General features: G+C 47.9%; 1 protein-coding gene across 3 annotated transcripts in view; it reads left to right on the top strand.

Annotated features, from left to right (window-relative positions):
• The window catches only part of LOC149359774 (dual serine/threonine and tyrosine protein kinase-like), an 85221-nt gene that overhangs the window by 50853 nt on the left and 16877 nt on the right, over nucleotides 1–17491 (top strand). For all 3 annotated transcript variants that reach the window (XM_089571895.1, XM_089571894.1, XM_089571893.1), the window contains exons 2-3: nucleotides 13042–13329; nucleotides 17092–17285. In XM_089571895.1, the coding sequence (XP_089428021.1) occupies nucleotides 13179–13329; nucleotides 17092–17285 (345 nt within the window). In that variant the 5' untranslated portion in view covers nucleotides 13042–13178. The remainder of the gene's footprint in view (nucleotides 1–13041; nucleotides 13330–17091; nucleotides 17286–17491) is intronic.

Raw genomic sequence — 17491 nt, 5'->3', positions numbered from 1 at the left:
GAGCACAGTAGTAAGCTGCTTCTCAGAAGTAAATGAATAAGAACGTATTCGTGAATTTCTGTGAATGCTCTTTGTTTTTAGAATGCTCTAGAATGCTCTTTGTTGTTAAAGAGACGAGGCTTTTACTCTGGTGCTCTTCATGTCGTCGTTTTTATTTTTTTTCCTTCGATTTCCGAGTGAACACAATGGTGCCATCATTTTTCGCTTTGTTCGTCATCCACTTTCAACCATGATTAGTAATTAATCACTGATCTGTTTCTCCGTGGAGGCAGAACGACATTGGTAAGGACAGTGACCTGGCCTTAACTGCCATAAGTAAAAAACAGTCTCAAGCCTCTTGCCATCCATCACGCACAGTGCGCATTTACGCCCTCGCACACCATTCTGTTCAGCGTGCATCTGTCGCCAAGCCCTCCGTGTCTGCCTACGCTAAACTACCGCGGGCTTCTACCACGGGCAAACACAGATGACAGTCGCGAGAAGATCGAAAACCGGTCATTGTGTTTCGCTCTAGAACATTTTACCGCTTAATCTAACCAGCTCCGAGGGACTGACGTGGCTGGTTTGGTTTGTTGGTTTGTTGGAGTTTAACGTCCCGAAGTAACTCAAGCTATGAGGGACGCCGTAGTGAAGGGCTCCGGAAATTTCGACCACCTGGGGTTCTTTAACGTGCAATGACATCGCACAGTACACGGGCCTCTAGAATTTCGCCTTCATCGAAATTCAGCTGCCGCGGCCGGGATCGAACCCGCGTCTTTTCGGGTCAGCAGCCGAGCGCCGTAACCACTGAGCCACCGCGGCGGGTTGACATGGCTGGTGTCGCGAACTAAAATCTGCGTTACATATGCGAAGGAGAGAGAGAGACCTTAATGAATAAAGGAGATTCTCTCTCTCTCGAAGGAATTCATAAAGAAGGGGGCACTCTTAAGAATTCAGTACTGTGTAGCTTTCGCAGCTGCGGCACCGCAGCAGACTGCAATTGATGATTTAATGGAAAGAATATATTTCAATTTTCTAACAGCCGTCTAATCGCCTTGCATCTGCGTGCGCATGTGGTGGCAAGTAAGCAATACGTCGGCCCCTGCAATTATGTAGGAGGGCGGCACTACTGAGGCAATAATAACGCAGCGCAGTTCCCAGCCGAAGTTCGGTGACAAATCAACAACAGAAACATGATCTCCGATGTGGTCAAAAACCTCTGTTCGTTAACTAACTATAATCTCAAGGCACAGTGGTTGCGCCAGTGTGAGCAAAATCGCAGATAACTCAGGACCATTCGAAGAGGCGACAAGGTGAATGAGGCGTGTGTATGTCATTCTTTTGTGAGACAATGAGTCGACAGAATGTTCGCGTACTGGGCCAACATTTCTGTGTCCAACTTCCACTGAAAGTCAGTTAACTGGGGTGCAGAACAAACTGCCACAGAGCTTTTCATGGCTGCACAGCATGACGAATTAGCTTACATTTAAAAAAAATTCAAATGTACCGAACATCTTCCAGACGTACACTGAAACATGATGTGCACCTACCTCTTGCCAAGAAAACGGCTGTCAAATTCAATAGTTCTGAGAAAATCCGAAATAACTCATCTCACAAAAAGACGTCCGCGAACTGTGTTTCGTTGTATCACTGTGCCTGAAATAAATCTTGCATGTACTGAATGCTTTAGAAGTTCGTTCTGTGCGATACCACATAAACAACTGCGTACAAAATCAGCTGATAGTTTGGTGTGCTTGAAAGCCTATGTTTTGTCTGCTTGAGAACTAATCCTTGCTCAATCGTTGGAAAATTGCAGCCGACTAAGTAGTAGTAGTAAAAACATTTATTGTCACAAAAGGAAGAGTTAGGGAGTTAGGGAGTAGGGGGATGGGGATAGATAGATGTGGAGCTTCAGTGGTCGGTCTTCCCTAGTCCAGGATCCCGTTGGCCTCCGCCGCTGCCTTGGCCCTCGTCACCAGCATAAGCTGTGTGCTCGGGTCGGAGTCAGCCAGGAGGGCCTCCCACTGCTCTAGACTATTGCTATTTACCTTTGGTAGTAAAGGGCTTTTTTCACAGCCCCAGGTGGCGTGGTACGTTGTGGCGTAGCCCCCACACCACACGCACTCTTTCGCGTATCTGTTCGGCCACATTTTATGATACATGGCTCTGCTTGGGTAGGTGTCTGTTTGTAGTCTGAGCGTGGTGGCCTGCTCTCTGTTGAGGATATCCGCCGGAGCCGAGTACTTCTTGCGCGCTCCCAACAACGCCTTCATTGCCTCCCCGTAAGATTCTGGCGTGCTGAAGGGTTCGACCGGCAAACCCGCCCTCCGGTTCGTGAACCCTCGGACAACGGTCTCTGCCATGATATCATTTGAGTCCCTGACACTGGGGTTGAGGGAAATCGCATAGCCGACTAAGGAATCCTCTACCGGTGGTGCACCGACGAAATGATTCCAGCGCACAGCCCCTGAGAATAGCAGGACATGTATGTTATGCACATACCCTCCAAAATCACTCTGGCCTTTCGGCTCTGGCACACTGCAGAAACTTTTTGTTTGCAACATAACGTCCGTCAGATGGTATTTCGTACAGCTGCGTCACGTTTCACTTTTACTACTTTCCATGCAACTTTAATTTTCTATTTTGCCGCTCATAAATATGTGTTGCATCTTAGCTTTCTGCGCACTTCCTACACAGTGTGGCTGAACTTTAGGCCGGTTTCCAAAGTGCAGAGTGCTGCGTAATTATACAAAGCTTAGCTGACGCGGGATTCCATTTGCTATGCTTGGCATGTTTTCATAAAAATGCAGCGCACCTTACCTCACATCGGCACAAGCTCTAAACCACTGCGCATGCTTGGAGGTCTCGGACTGGGATTCCGCGCATGCGTGGTGCTTGCGAGCCCGAGTACTGACTCAGCACTGGCATTGGCAGAATTTACTAACAGAAGTCACGGGTGTCGTCAGTAAAAAGATGATGCTCCCTGGTGTATCTCGGTGACTCGTGTCCGAGAAGCATAAAGAAAAATAAACAAAGAATTAGTGTGCGTTATTTTCGCTCCAATAATTGTGAGCATTAAGGCGAAGTCCACCACGACAGAGTCAGAAATTACACTTTAGGCAGTGGTCCTAAACCTTAAGTGACTTCTTCCTTCGTCATCCTTTTTCTTCTTAGGCTTAGCTTGTGAGAGTCTGCTGCAAAATTACTGCCTTGGCCAACAGTTCCACGTGCAGCTGGTACTGCGTTTGCTTCGTGTACCCGTAGATGTGAGGGCGTTCTTAAGGCTCGCAGCACTCCTCTCAAAGAATGACAGATTTCGAGCAAACGTTAAGCTATTTGCGCGAAAGTCGTTGCGTCAAGTGCTTCCCCAACACCTGCCATTTTCCGGCCCGATTTTGATGACTAATGACTGCACCATGCGCAAGTATCAACGTCGCAGGGTGCGTCATTGCTACCGCGTGAAAGCTGCAAGGTTTGGGCGGAGGCGTACTTAGTCTTCGCTTAGTTTCCCATCTAGTAGCTAAGGTCTTCAGCCCACACGCGGTGTTAGCCAAAGCACGCTCCAGAAGAGCCACGCGTCCTGTTGATATATCGAAAGACGAACCCATTGTTTCGGCCGCGTGCTGTCGACATGCTCTGTGTGAGACGGTTCTTAGTGAGGAAACTTGCTCTTTATAAACTTGTGTGCCATCGGAAATATCGCGATACGCGTTTCACCTCGTAGGGCACGACGCTATCCCACTGCGTCTTTGCTGAAAGCGTTTCACTAACAGTGCTCTATGTTCACAATGAACCCTTTGTGAAAGTGGCACTTTGTGGTTTTTCAAAACCACGCACGTCTACTGTTTACGTGTACGAAGTAGAGTGGGATTTGGAAACCAAATGCGGCTCTAGAACGTTGAAAAGCACCGCCTGAGGCGGCAAAGGGTAAATCTCTAGGTAAGCAGTATATTTTGGTGCAATCTTTCAGCCTCTTTTTATTATATCCCGACCTCCTGGCGACTGTTCCCGGCAGTTCCCGTGTAAAATCACATCGGCGTGCTGTGCATTTTTCGCCTACTTCGCTGGAGGCCCCATGCTTTTCAAGTCCAGCTTTTATTATTAGTAAGTTGAAGGCCTACGCAATTTTTTTCTGAGGACGCTGCTTCTCTGTTCATGCTCAGCTCACTTCGGGCGCTGTGCTCCTCTGTGCTATTCCCCCCTTCAGTGCAGCATAAATAAACGACGGAGAGCTCTCCGAAGGCAGCGTTTCGCTATCTTTTTGCCCGAAGAGATTAGTTGTGCGGCTGACGCAATGAACTCTCATAGCAACGCACGAATCTGCTTTAAGGGCTCTTTAGAAAGCATACGGCGCGAACTTCGAGTCCTGAGACTTCTCATGGTGTGTGCGCGGCTGTTGCATAGCGTTGCTCAGTTTTTCACCTCGAGCCTGTGATACGGAGAAGCTGAATGTCCACGTTCGTGCTATCAGGCCCTAGGAGAGAGTGAGAGAGAGGGAGAGATCCGCCGCGGTGGCTCAGTGGTTATGGCGCTCGGTTGCTGACACGAAAGACGCGGGTTCGATCCCGGCCGCGGCGGTCGAATTTCGATGGAGGCGAAATTCTAGAGACCCGTGTACTGTGCGATGTCATTGCACATTAAAGAACGCCAGGTGGTCTAAATTTCTAGAGTCCTCCGCTACGGCGTCTCTCATAGCCTATGCCGCTTTGGGACGTTAAACCCCAATAAACCAATAAACCACATATAGTTGGTGTGCGAGTTTGACGTCTCCTCGCTTCACTTGAGCTATGAAATACACTTGCCAAGTTGATAGATCAAGCTAACCAAGTATCAAGACTTAATATTTAGTACAATTATTTAACGTGTTGGCGTTCTAAAGAAGACCGACAAAAATTTTGTCATATTAAAAGTAACTTTTCAGCCTCATCGTCCTCGGCCGTATGAAACGAAATGTATACCCCGCCAAGATTGTAAGAACTAAAAGAGGGTAAATTAAGAAAATAATCGCAGGTCAAGTAGGATAGTAAAGACAGATATCAACTCCAGCTGGTCTTTAAAGCCGATCATTAGCGAACCGAAATATTGTAGACACCGATGGCATTTTTGCATTGAAGTATGGAGCGACGTGGCCACAGCAAACGGCATTTTAGTCCCATGCACAAAATCCTTAAGAGCTATGAATAATGCATTTCACAGCTTTTTTTTTTTTTTTTTTTTGGGGGGGGGGGGGGGGGGAGAGAGGGGCAAATATATTACTTTTCACCCTCGTGTGCTTTAGGAAACAATGCGATTAGAGATTTGTCAACCGTCTAGGTTTCTGGTGGCAGAAGATGTTTTAAGCAAACTCTAACAGCTTGAAGACATTTAGCTCCTTTAATGCGACCAACCGGCATTTTAACCTCGTGTTTGGTGCATGATAAGCTCAACCGCTAACACAACAACGTCCCCAGTCGCATACAGAGGGCCTTATGTAGAACCATGTAATTTACAGCGGATGCGGCGTATGGGTTTCTGCGCTAAGCTTGTGCGTCACTGACTAGTCTGCTCGCGATCGCTTCTTTTCAAGTATTTCGGACCGTAACGCAAGCGTGCAAGTTCGGCGGCCTTTCCACGAAGCGCGAGGGCATGTTTTCCAACAGGCGAGTCCATGGCATAAAAGTAGCAATCAAGCGGAGATGTGGCCTCTTCGCCTCCTTTTTTTTTAATCTTTCCGGTCCCCGATAGCGACGCTTGCAGCTCATTTGCGCTACTCAGCAGTCCATTTTATTTTACAGAGGGCGAGACACTACTGCTTGCTACATGTTGTGTCATATTTGCAGTCTAGGTCAGTTTGCGTGCCCAATTCGTTAGTTCGAGCAAATGGCGTTGTTCTTAGCGGTGCGTGTTTTTTGTTGTTTTCACGCAAATATAAAAGGAAAGGTTATGGTGAGCCGGTGTCAGGGTCTTTCTCTGAGCTGCACCAACGGGTCTACTTGGCTCAAATATCGTATACCAGCCACCTACAATTGTGAAGCCAGTGTAGTATGTAGCGGACCGGCTTTGACTGACCCTCAGCTAGCAGGCACCGACCCACATGACATGACAGCTCGAACGGAGAGGGGGGGGAGCGCCAGACAGACGCAACAGATTGGGAGGGTAGAGACAGAGTTGTGATACGCGATGCTGCCGGCGTGTTGTCCGGCGATTTATCACGTTCGCGCCACCAATCGGTCCCAGTCTTTCGTCGCGACGAGCTTGAAACAGTAACCCACTTGTTGATCTGTTTGCCTCTTGGTGTGTACGATGATGCGTGACAAAATAGGGGGTAAAGTTCTTTAGTACATGAAACGAACAATCGTACACTCTGTGAAGGCCTTGCCCCTTGTGTGCGTTAGCTTTAGCTCAGGAGAGGTCATGGTCCTGTTCGCCTCACACATAGACGCCACGTCTCTAAGGCTCTCTTTTTTTATTAATATTTAGCTGGTGTTTGGAACTGAAAACGAAGAGTGCTTCAGTTCAGTAACTTCGTTTCCACTGCTCGATCTAAACAATCTGGTCGAAATTGAGCCCCAGTGCGCCGGAAAAAAAAGACTTGTTCATCGTTTGCAGTATAGGAAAGAAAAAATCAGTGAGTGCTTCCCTAGTCTTTATTCCTTGTCCTAGATGAGTCATCCATGCATTTCCGTCTCACTGCCTGTGCACAAAAATCTGTCGCTGCTCAAGTCGCGTTAAGTACGAAGCAGCAGCTTAAATGCAAAATGTATAAATGGTATTTGTGAGACTCCCGTTCTAACGCACCCCAACTATGTTCAGTAGCAAGTTCAGATGTCCTAAAAAGAATGCTCAAATGTCAGCCTGAAGAAATGCCACTGGAGGGAGTCGCAAAGGAGCAGATGCGCACTTTGCAATAATCTCCAAATCAAAAGGTCAAATTTGTGGCAAAGGTCCCGGTAAGACAATGCAAAAATCATGGCAAGCAAATCCAAAGGTCACAAGTGAATCCAACGATCCTGGTAAGTCAAAACAAAATTACTCAAAATCTTACGAGACTATACTCGCAGGCTAACACGAAAATTCCGAAAAGGCAGGAAAAAATTTAGAAAGATGTCGGCCAGCTGCAGCTAGAGTGCTCGCGGCGGTGATGCTGGAAAGTGAGTGAGATCTTAGCTTAGGTAACTATCTATATTCTCGTAAGGCAAAATCAATAGTCCAATGAGTATGCGTCAATGGTTTTTAGTTTTGCAAAACACCGGAGTGGTATTCTATTCGGGAAATGCTACATTTTTCAGGGAACCTGAGAGGTAAAAATATGCGAAAAGAGAATTTGTACCGAGTTTCAGGAAATTTTCAGTACCGAAGTTGACTCGATTTTCTGAATTGGTTCTGAGAGAAAGGGCCTAAAATTTGTGTTTTCGAGTCTAAATGAGGGAATTTTATATTACAGCTTGGAACATCACTGATACACTGGTAACGTGCACAATTCGTAGCATGCCCATGCAGAGATCCCGGCAAGCATGTGCATATATATGCTGTCTGGAACTCGTTCAAAGGCCGTCTCGAGCACGTGCATAAATCGTCGGAAACTCGCGCAGATTGGCATACGGCTGTCTGAATTAAACTGCCTGGAGCTTGAACAAATATTGTTTGGTTTGGTTTGGTGTTTATTTTCTTTCAAAATGAAAGGGGAAGCCAAAGCAAAAAGCGGTAGGCCTGACTAGGCCTTGGCTCCCTGATACAGGCGGCAGCACACACCTTTAGCGCCTATGCAGGACAAAGCTCGCAGAAAGATTATGTTGAAATCGTGTAGGGATTGGTCATACAAAAGCTGTCTCGAGCTTGACCATCGAATGTCGCAAGCTTGTGTAGAGATTGTTGCAAGCTAGGTTACCTCACGCTCATGCAGGCTCTCTCAAAATAGGACACAAACTGTCTCGAGTTCGTGCATAGAATGTCGCAACCTTGTGCAAAGGTTGTAGCTAGCGTGTCCAAAGATTATCTTAGACCCGTGCAGAGACTCTCTCAACGCCGTACAGAAACTGTCTGAAGCCTTTGCAGAGGGTCTGTTTGCTCGTGAGCAGATTGCCTCAGTGTTGTGCATAAATATTCGCAAGCTTATGCAAATATTTATGGAAGTTCTTGCAAAAATTGACAAAGCCTTGCGTAAAGCTATACCTCGTTCTCGTGCAGGCCCTCTCAAGATATTGCATTAAATGTCACAATCATGTGCGCAGATTGTCTGAAGCTTGTGCAGAGATTGTTGCATCAAATGCCACAATCATGTGCGCAGATTGTTTGAAGCTTGTGCAGAGATTGTAGGAAGCTTCTCCAAAGGTTGTCTGAAGCTTCTGCAAAGGCTGTAGCTAGCTCTTGCAAAGATTGTAGCTTGCTCGTGCGGGGACCTTCAGTCGAAATTTCAGTCGAAGTCGAATTCACTCGAAAGCTTGTTAGTAAATTGTAGCAAGCTTGTGTAGAGATTGTCTCAAGCGTGTACGAAAATTGCCTCAAGCTAGCGCAAAGATCATGTCAAGCATATTCAGATACTCACTCAAGCTCATGCACAAGCCTACTCTAGCTGGTGCACATGGTCTCTAGCTCATGCACCGGCCGTAACGACCAATAATTAATTTAACTATCACACCTGCCACTGTGCGCAGTTTGCTCACATTCCGGTGGGCAGGTTGTGATGACGTCACAGGGTCACGTGACCTGGGTGGGCCAGCTGCCTCATAGGTTGCTTCTCTAGGGATTTTTCGCTCACGGTCAATGACGCCGACGAAGCCGGCGCCGACATGCGGAGGTCGTGGGTTTGGCTCCCATCTGCAGGACGTCATATATATTTTATCCTGTAAAATGACGCACGGTCTTAAATGCTTCAATTACTTTCGCTCTCTGAGGAAACAATAACAGCAATGTTTGTTTTCTTCGGTTTCAAAAGACTCCTGACATTTCCTACACTGGCCTGGGGGTGTTGCTTGGTGATTTAGTTTAGTTTCCACTCCTCAGCTTCGCACAATGGCGATATGCCACTTCACGTCTGGTGTGTAATGGAGCGAAACGCGCATTTCGGGAGCGTCCCGTACCATGCAGGAAATCCAGCTTTACAGGAGCTTTCCAAGTTGTCCGAATGTCATGTGCGAGCGATAGAGAGGAATCTGCAAAATGAAGAAGGGTGGAAAGAGAGGTCGGGCGCAGTAGCATGTCCCTAGCCTGCTACAGCCTACTGCATACTATAGAGGATCGGTAAAAGAAAGAAACAGGGGGAGAGTGAAGATGAGAAGTTATGTGGCAGACGGCAGTGCATTGCTTTCTGAAATGCGACAATTTTTTTTTTCTTTCATAAGTGCGAAAGCACGACTCCAGACGTACCAACCGCGAGCAAGAATCTTGTTATCACGTCTTGTCTTGTGCGCAAGAGGTTGCTTGGGAAGAGTAACATGGGTCACACAGTCCCTACCGGTGGCTGTGACAGAAAAAGCTACCTGCCAGTGCAGTGTTGAATCGCTTAACCGCTGCGCCACTGCGCTGATACAGTGATATGAAAACTCGCCGCGATCTATGAAGTTAATTATAGAATCACCAGTTCTGCATATATGAGACTTAATCCACCAAAGCTATCACGTCATACCGTTAAGGAGGAGCTTAAATGTCCTCTCCAATTGAATGAATTTCTGCTTTCGCACGGCTATACTCAGTATAACTACGTTAAACCCCCTACCACTTTTTTTTTCCTTCACACTGCCTTTCGAAATTTTTTTTCGCACACTGGTGTCTGGAGTCCTTCTTTGGCGGTGCCAAAATGCTGTGATTCGACGAAATTTGTGTATCACTCCAGCATGGTTGACAGTGATTGCTAAAGAGCGCGAAACGTGGAACATTCCTCATGATATACGTCATGCTATGGACGGAAACCGAAGGGCAGTAAAGTACATGCGAATGCCAGTTGTGACTGCATCAAAGGTTGTTTCCATGCAGGAAAACAAGCAGGTAGAATTAATGAAAAGCGGATAAATGCACCTGGTTCGCGTGGGCATCTGCGCTACTACGTGGTGAAATAGAGAATACCGCAGGCAGAGTTCGAAACTGCGGCACGACTGGGAGGAATTTCTGCATTGGCCTGCTCGGATGCCACTGCGTAACAAACTGCCTACCCTATGCGAGTCAGAAAAAGGCTTTCGTGTTCGAAATTTAAGAAAACGCATATAGGAAACCTGACATCAAAAAGATAAAGGCTAAGCGCTTCTGAAAAGCTTGTACCAGTTAAAAAGGGGCAACCTGCTTGCGACGATATATACTTCAAAATCTCGCTTTACACCTTACTGTAAACACCCATAATTAACTAATATCGCCATATGCCGGCGCTTTATGACTCGAGTTGATGCTGCGCCATTAACACCCCGTCTACGCCCATATATAGGCGTTTATTGCTTAAAAATTCGATGACACCACCCGAAACACTTTGCGACGAACGGTTGCGTATAATTTTGGTGCGAATTTTGTCGGAGAAAGTGGCGTCGCATGGAGGTCAGCTAGTGGAGAGTATATGTAGACGAACGACAAGTATAGGATTGTCTGAAGTGGCGGTACTCTGCTTGCTGTGTGCGTCATACGGTCGCTTGATGGCGCCGCCATATTTTTCTTGCCATCGCTGGGATTTTTTGTATCATATCTGCCAGTACACACACGCCGCCGGCATTTCTAATAATGGGAATAGTAATGTTTTCGCTTTAAAAATGGCTGGTGGTTTAGGATTGCTAAGCATGAATTATGCCCGAAAGGACGGTTTTTTGCAGGTGGTGGTGGTGAAGACATTATTTTGCTATACAAGAGATGCTTATTTATTATTTATTAATTACATTTATTATGCTTGATCAGCCCGTAAGGGACCGGTCCTTACATGCACTCCGCCATGTACAGTCCTTGCCATAAGTAACCAGGCTGCACGCTTTAAAGCTATTATGCCAGCCCTCAAGCTCAAATCTCTGTATGGTAACGAGAACCCGTGTCCTTATTTTCAAAGAACGTTTTGATGCAGCCTGGTTACTTTTGGCAAAGACTGTACCTCAAAGCGCGACTGAGGTGTCCACTCACCCAGGGAGCCTGGTATGCGCCTTTCCTTTCCTCAATATCAAACGGAGTCAACCTTCCGCTGGTTTTGAGGAAAGGAAAGGCGCACAGCTGCCTCAGCTTGCAGGTCGACACCACCGACTATTCGCAGAGCGATTGAGGTGTCCATTGACCGAGTGAGCCAGTTACATTAGCTACTCAGAGGCTTCACACATGTAGACACGCACCTGCTAAAAGTGCTTTCGCACTGAAAGCACCTACGCGCCTACGCCGCCGCAATAAAGCATGCGACTATGCGGCGGCGCACGATCGCGCAGTCTCCCAGCGGAGCCGAGCGCCTCCGAGTCACGGCTGGCGACCGGCCACGAGTGACCAAGCGAGCGACGACGACGGCGCGGATGTCGGTGACGGCGGAGACTAGGACGGCCGTGACTCGGGCGGGAGCGCCGGGCGGAATGCTCCCAACCGCGGCTGCGTCCTCGACAACGCGAGACGAGCCGGTGCCTCGCTGGAACTCGCATCCCTCCCACCGACCTCCTTACCCCACAACGTGCGCCGTGACTGCCGCGACTGCTGCGCGCTACAGCGTGCCCCATTGTCCAACCGGTCGCACAACACACGCAACGCACATGGCCGCCGTGGCCACCGCTTGCGCTCTCTCTCCTCCCTTTTTTTCAAGGGCGGAAAAGACGTTGCGGCGTCCGGCACAGCTGTTTCGCGGTGCCACCGAGGCTCGCGCTTCGTGCCGCGCCTGAAGAAGCGGTCGCGCGACACCGCGCTTCTGCGGCTGCGTACGTGGGTGTGACGTCTATACTAGAGCGCAGTGCGCGCATATGCGTGCGCCAAGCGCCGGCCGCAACTGCTACGCCTGCTGCTGCCGCTGCTGCTTTATGGCGCTAACTTCTCTGTAAAACCATCCTTTATTTTGCTCCATCTGCACAGGACTGCGAGAGTTCGCGCGCCGCATCCGCCAACAATGGATTGGGAACAATAATGAGGGGTATATGCGAGAGGGGGCAAATACTGAAACTGAGAGGGACAATGCCGGTGTTATTCGTGGGTAGACGGTTTTCGGGGAAACCTGGAGCCTGTGCGCGGCGCGGGAAATGAGCGATCGAGCCTCGCGCGAAAGTCGCCAGGCTGCACGCAGCGCGCTTGCGTCCTCTGCGCGCAGCTGGCAACAAATGAACAGGAATTCCTGTAGGTTAGTCGGCTCTGTACTACCACATATTACCTCTGCCTTTTCACGCACATGCATTTTCTGCTCTCATCCCAAGTATTTCCTTCTTTACGGCACAATTTTTCCTGCGTTTGCTTGTAAATGTCATAGCCAACGTCGCAACAATAGATCCCTTTGAGACACCTCTTCCCTTCACGGATGTCGTCTTCTTCTGACAGGGTGTTTTTAACTGTCCAGCGATATTTTCCTTCCCTTGACCGCGTAGAAGTTGCACGCAGCGAATGGACTCCTCCGTTCATTTTGTAAAACTGCGTAGTACACTCCACGATGGTCACCACACGGGATAACCAGTTGTCGCTGCTCAGGCAAGTATGTTCTCGGTTTTTAACTTCTCGTCATAAAACAACTGGGACAGCGTACGACATGGTTCCTGTGGTAGCTTTCATACCACTGATAGAATAGAAATACCAGAACACTGAAAAAAGATTACTTCCTATGCTTTAGAGGGAAAATTTGCCTTGCCCCCGGAGGTTTCACAACACGCCAACTCGTACGTCGCGTGGCACGTTCCGCAACTGAGCGGAACAAACCGGCGTGATATCAACGCGAAAAACGCGCTCATTTTCTGCGCACTTTTTTTTCTTTCCCGCAACTGTCTAAAAGAGGAATAAGCTTCACGCTGGAGGGAGGAAAGAGAAAGAAAGAATATGAGACTAAGCAAAATAAAAAGCACGTCATAAAAAAAAAATGCCGCCGAAGCGTGCGCGCGCGTGCGCGCGGTGGCAAGCGAGCCAGCAGACAACGATCTCTGACAGATTCGGTTTCGTTTTTGTGCGCAGGTCACGTGGCAGCCACTCATGACGCCTCCGCTTCCTGTGTGACGTAAGGGAAGTTAGGCTTATCGCTCAGCTGTGCGAGGAGGAGGCCGTGCGGCTCGAAAGTTTTTCTCGGTGGCCGTCCCCAACTACGAGTGCAAATGAAGAGATCAGGCCGTAGGAAGAGGATGTCGGCCAATTTGCCCGGCGAGTTCGGCAAGTTCGCGAAGAACAGCAAGTACCTGCGGCGAATATGGAGGGACACGAAAGCTTCACTCGACGACATCGCGAAGTGCGGCTATTTCAGCGAAGGTGAGTGAAGCAATGCTCGCAGCACCCTGCCCCACCTGCTAACTTTTCAGGTGACTCGTTGCTGTGCTTCGTTTTTCGGCCGTTAAACAACGCTGCAGCGCGTACGCAGATTACTACTACAGTGTTCTTGTGGTGTCATTTAGCGGATATTCTCTGACGCCTTGATTTTCGTGGCTTAAGGATCGTAGGATGCGTTTTTTATTATTATTATTAGCCGTTAGTCGCGCTGACGTTTCCCCGTGACCGACCAATCACCTGTTGCACGTGCGATGCGTGCGTGAAGCGTAGCCGCGTCATGCAGCGTTTTTTTCTTTCTAGTCAACTTTTATTTTCGCTTCCTCGTTTAGGTATTTCGCGCACTTGTTCCTTCAGACGCTTGCCTAGTTTCCTCGTCATAAACCGTTATCGCGCGCACGTTGACAGCGCTCCCGCTCATTCTTTTTACAACCCGCTCTATTTGAAAACATAGGCGGACGAAAGTCGCGCCTTGCCACCCAAACATCGTCCGTAATAAATGTCACGAGTTCGGCCAACGCGCTCCGCAGGCTGGTAAGTACTACGTAGCGGCCGCTCTCTTCTCGAGCGCTCACAAAAGCGTGTGGACCACGCACGGAGCGGCCTACTGTGGGCGCCGAGCTTTTGGTAAAGTCGAACACTACGCGGCATCCCTGTTCGGTTTGTGCATCGTTTCAGTTAGCTCCTAGCCAGGCGCGGTATACCGTTTCAGTGCGTCACAATTCCCGTAGCTATTGCTCGTGCACATGCTTTCGACGTGCGGTATATTGCTGCCTTTCTATTTCCGCGATAACAGCTTGCTCTTAAATCTGCCGCACCTGCTGCGCTTGCGTCAAAATTGCGAAACTTTAGCCCTTTCGGCGTGCTTCGCGCTTGATCGTGCCTCCGACCGTACCGTAGAACACCGCGTGCTAGCTAAGTGTCTGTCGTTTGTGGAGGTGTGCGAGAAAGAGAGAAAGGGAGAAAAAGAACAATGAGAAAAGCTTGCGTGACAAGTGGCCTTACTGCTGCGTTGCTGTTTGCTGTGCCGTCCGTGACTTTCTGCTCCGAGCATACAAGGCGGCGACGCTTGCTGAGCTGTCTTGATTGTTTTTGGTATTTTTGCTTGCTCCGGCGTAACGGGATATTAGCATATTTGCTCTTGTTGGAACTGGTTGGCGCAAACTGGTCCCTGCTATGTGATCGGGGCAGCCCCGGCTTCTTTTTATCTGGCTTGCCCCTGTCTAATCCAAGATCTGGCACCCCAGGGTACAACAGGCTGCGTTAGTGGGCTCCGCCTTGATTAGATAAGAAATGCGTGCCGAATAGTCGGCACCCGCTGGCCGGTAGCGGCGATCCCCAGTTCTGGCCAGAGTCTGTGCATGACAGCTCGAAAGTTTGTCCTGTATGCACCCACGTGGCTGAAGGCTGTGCGTGATCAAGATGCGTATGCAACGTAGGATGGACGAGGGACGTGTTTTTACATGTTGTGCTTCCTTTTTGAATGAATGGATATGAAGTTTCTGTTACTATAAATTTTTGAAAAATTTTTAATGTAATATAAGATGTATTTTCTTTACTGCGAAAGTAGTTTGAGTGCACATATCCCACTCAAATTCTGTTGTGAAATTTCTGGAGCACCAAAAAGTTTCTGACCGAAAGTTTAACATGCAGCTGTGACATTGTGTACTTTGGCACTCTGTATGTTACCAGTAGCCAAAGTTTAACATGCAGCTGTGACATTGTGTACTTTGGTACTCCACATGTTACCAGTAGCCAAAGTTTAGCATGCAGCTGTGACATTGTGTACTTTGGCACTGCGTATGTTACCAGTAGCCAATGCAGCTGTGACATTGTGTACTTTGGCACTCCGTATGTTACCAGTAGCCAATGCAGCTGTGACATTGTGTACTTTGGCACTCCGTATGTTACCAGTAGCCAAAGTTTAACATGCAGCTGTGACACTGTGTACTTTGGCACTCCGTATGTTACCGGTAGCCATCCATTATTCTTAATTTTTGTCAATATGCAGAGGAGTGCTTATCAAAAAATTAATGGTAGATTTTCCCCTTGTCAGTCCACAGCACTCTGAGTGCAACTCTGTGCTGACTTTGGTGATCAAAAATATAAACAATATCATTTATTTCCTACTCACATTCAAAAATTGAAAACAATGTAAACACACTGCCAGAGCTCCATGAAGGCATTTTATGGACTCGTGCCTGTGAGATGAACAAGGCTTGTCCATTGCTCAACACCCCGTGTATGCTCCATCCAATATAGCGTTGTTAGGGTCATCAATTGCTAATATACTTAAATGTAGCTACTACATCAATTGTGCAAATGTACGCAATAGGAGCAAGCAGCAGTGGCTGTCATATGGTCTGATATATCTTATATTGGGTTGTCTGATATTGTACACTTGCTCGGAATCGCTATTCACTGATCATTTGAGTTTGCAACATGTTAGAAGTGTTTAGAGAATAGTAAAGCGTATTGCGTTGAGATGCTGCAAGCTTACATGAATTCTAGCGGGAGCAAATTGTGAAAACTGCCCTGCGCAAGGCCTCACTTGTGCCGTGCTCAACCCTGAATTTAATTATTGCCACGCTGGTATAGTGCTTGTTGACACAGCTTGTGGTGTGAAAGCATCGGCAATAATTGGAAGTCTGGCACATCATCGTCTTCGTCAACTAATACTACTATCGAACTAATATTGTTGCCTTACATGTGGGCAATCCAGCAAAGCAAAGGCCTACTGAGACTGAGATCACTAGGCTGTTGTAACAGCCGATCAAACCTCGTCTTTAACTGCCACACTCTCATTCTGTGCATTGTACATTGCCATAGTCTTCGACTAAGACTGCTGTTGAACTAATATGCACATTCTCGCATGTTGTGCATTCATCAACTAATAGCACCATCTAACTAATATCACCAGACGTGCTGACCCAGCAAAGCAAGACAATGACCCTGCAGAGCCTTAGACACCTATGCAGCTGTGTTCAAATTTCGCATTAGGAAGTATCGTAATCGTCCTTAGAATTTTTTTTTTTTTAGCTATCATTGTGTCACGGCAGAGTTCAAGCAAACTATTCATTCCGTTTTGTTCCTTTAGAGCTGTTGCTGCACAGGTCCTGAATATATCTGTGGCTCATATGGGTGCATTTCTGTTTCTGTTCAGGACGTGCTTTTACTATAGTTTCATTTTTGATGTTGTCCTTTTGTGTGCCATAGCTGACATATTCCACTAAAGAACAATCATGCTTCTCTTGGTGGGTTCTGGCCAGAGGTGCAGCATAATCCAGTAATGGATAAAGGAAATGTGGTCTCACTGAGTGATTTATTGCACTGCTTCAAAATGTTGGCTAATACCAGTTATCCCCTTGTTCCAGCTACTTTTGTACAAATCGTAAAATGTGTTTCTGATGACACTGCTGTTGCCAAGCTTGAAGCAGCTTACCTAACCGTAAGCTGAGTAGTAAAATCAAAACTTCGGCTCATGCTGTTCTTGATCCCTAAGTGGCATGCTGTAGACCATAATGAAGGCAGGTAAAGCGATTCATGACATATTCAGCACTCCAATGCAGTGCCTTCAGCTCTGTCCAGTTCTGCTTTTGTGAGCTTTCAGGCAAGTATTGCTGGGTGGAGATATAGTGTGGTGCAGTTGTGGCCTTGCAAACTCAGTTTGTTCCACACCGGCAGAAAGCCCCCAGTGTTCATTTGGCAATGCCGCCTCATGCTTTCACTCCTCCCGACTGCTTGCAGACCAGCTGGCACAACTGCGGCTGACAGAGACGGATGACCAGTTCATTTCAAGCGTGGTCACCCAGCCTGTAGCCCTGGTGGTGCTTGGCCACAGCTGTTGGGCCAAGGCTCGGGTGGTGAACGAGCTCTTCGGCCAGTCTGTGCTGCCAGTCACATCACCTGTGGGTGACGAGAGCCAGCTCACCTGGAGAATGGTTAGTGGCAGGGTACCATGTCTGCTTCGTCTCAGTACCTCTGACTTGACTAGTTCGGCGATTGTTGCATAATGCTTATTCTTTTCTACCGTGCTTGTCACTGCATCCCCTACTCTTTATTGTTTATATCTTTTCATCTTTCCTCTTTTGTCTTCTACCGTTAAAGAGAAAGAAGAGCTGAATGTTGCTAAGCGTAATAAGGGCTG

This window comes from Amblyomma mixtum, chromosome 2, assembly GCF_055824585.1.
Source record: "Amblyomma mixtum isolate Tamu chromosome 2, ASM5582458v1, whole genome shotgun sequence".
Taxonomy (NCBI): domain Eukaryota; kingdom Metazoa; phylum Arthropoda; class Arachnida; order Ixodida; family Ixodidae; genus Amblyomma; species Amblyomma mixtum.
Note: the sequence above shows the minus strand (reverse complement) of the source record. Positions and strands in the feature narration are given on the sequence as shown.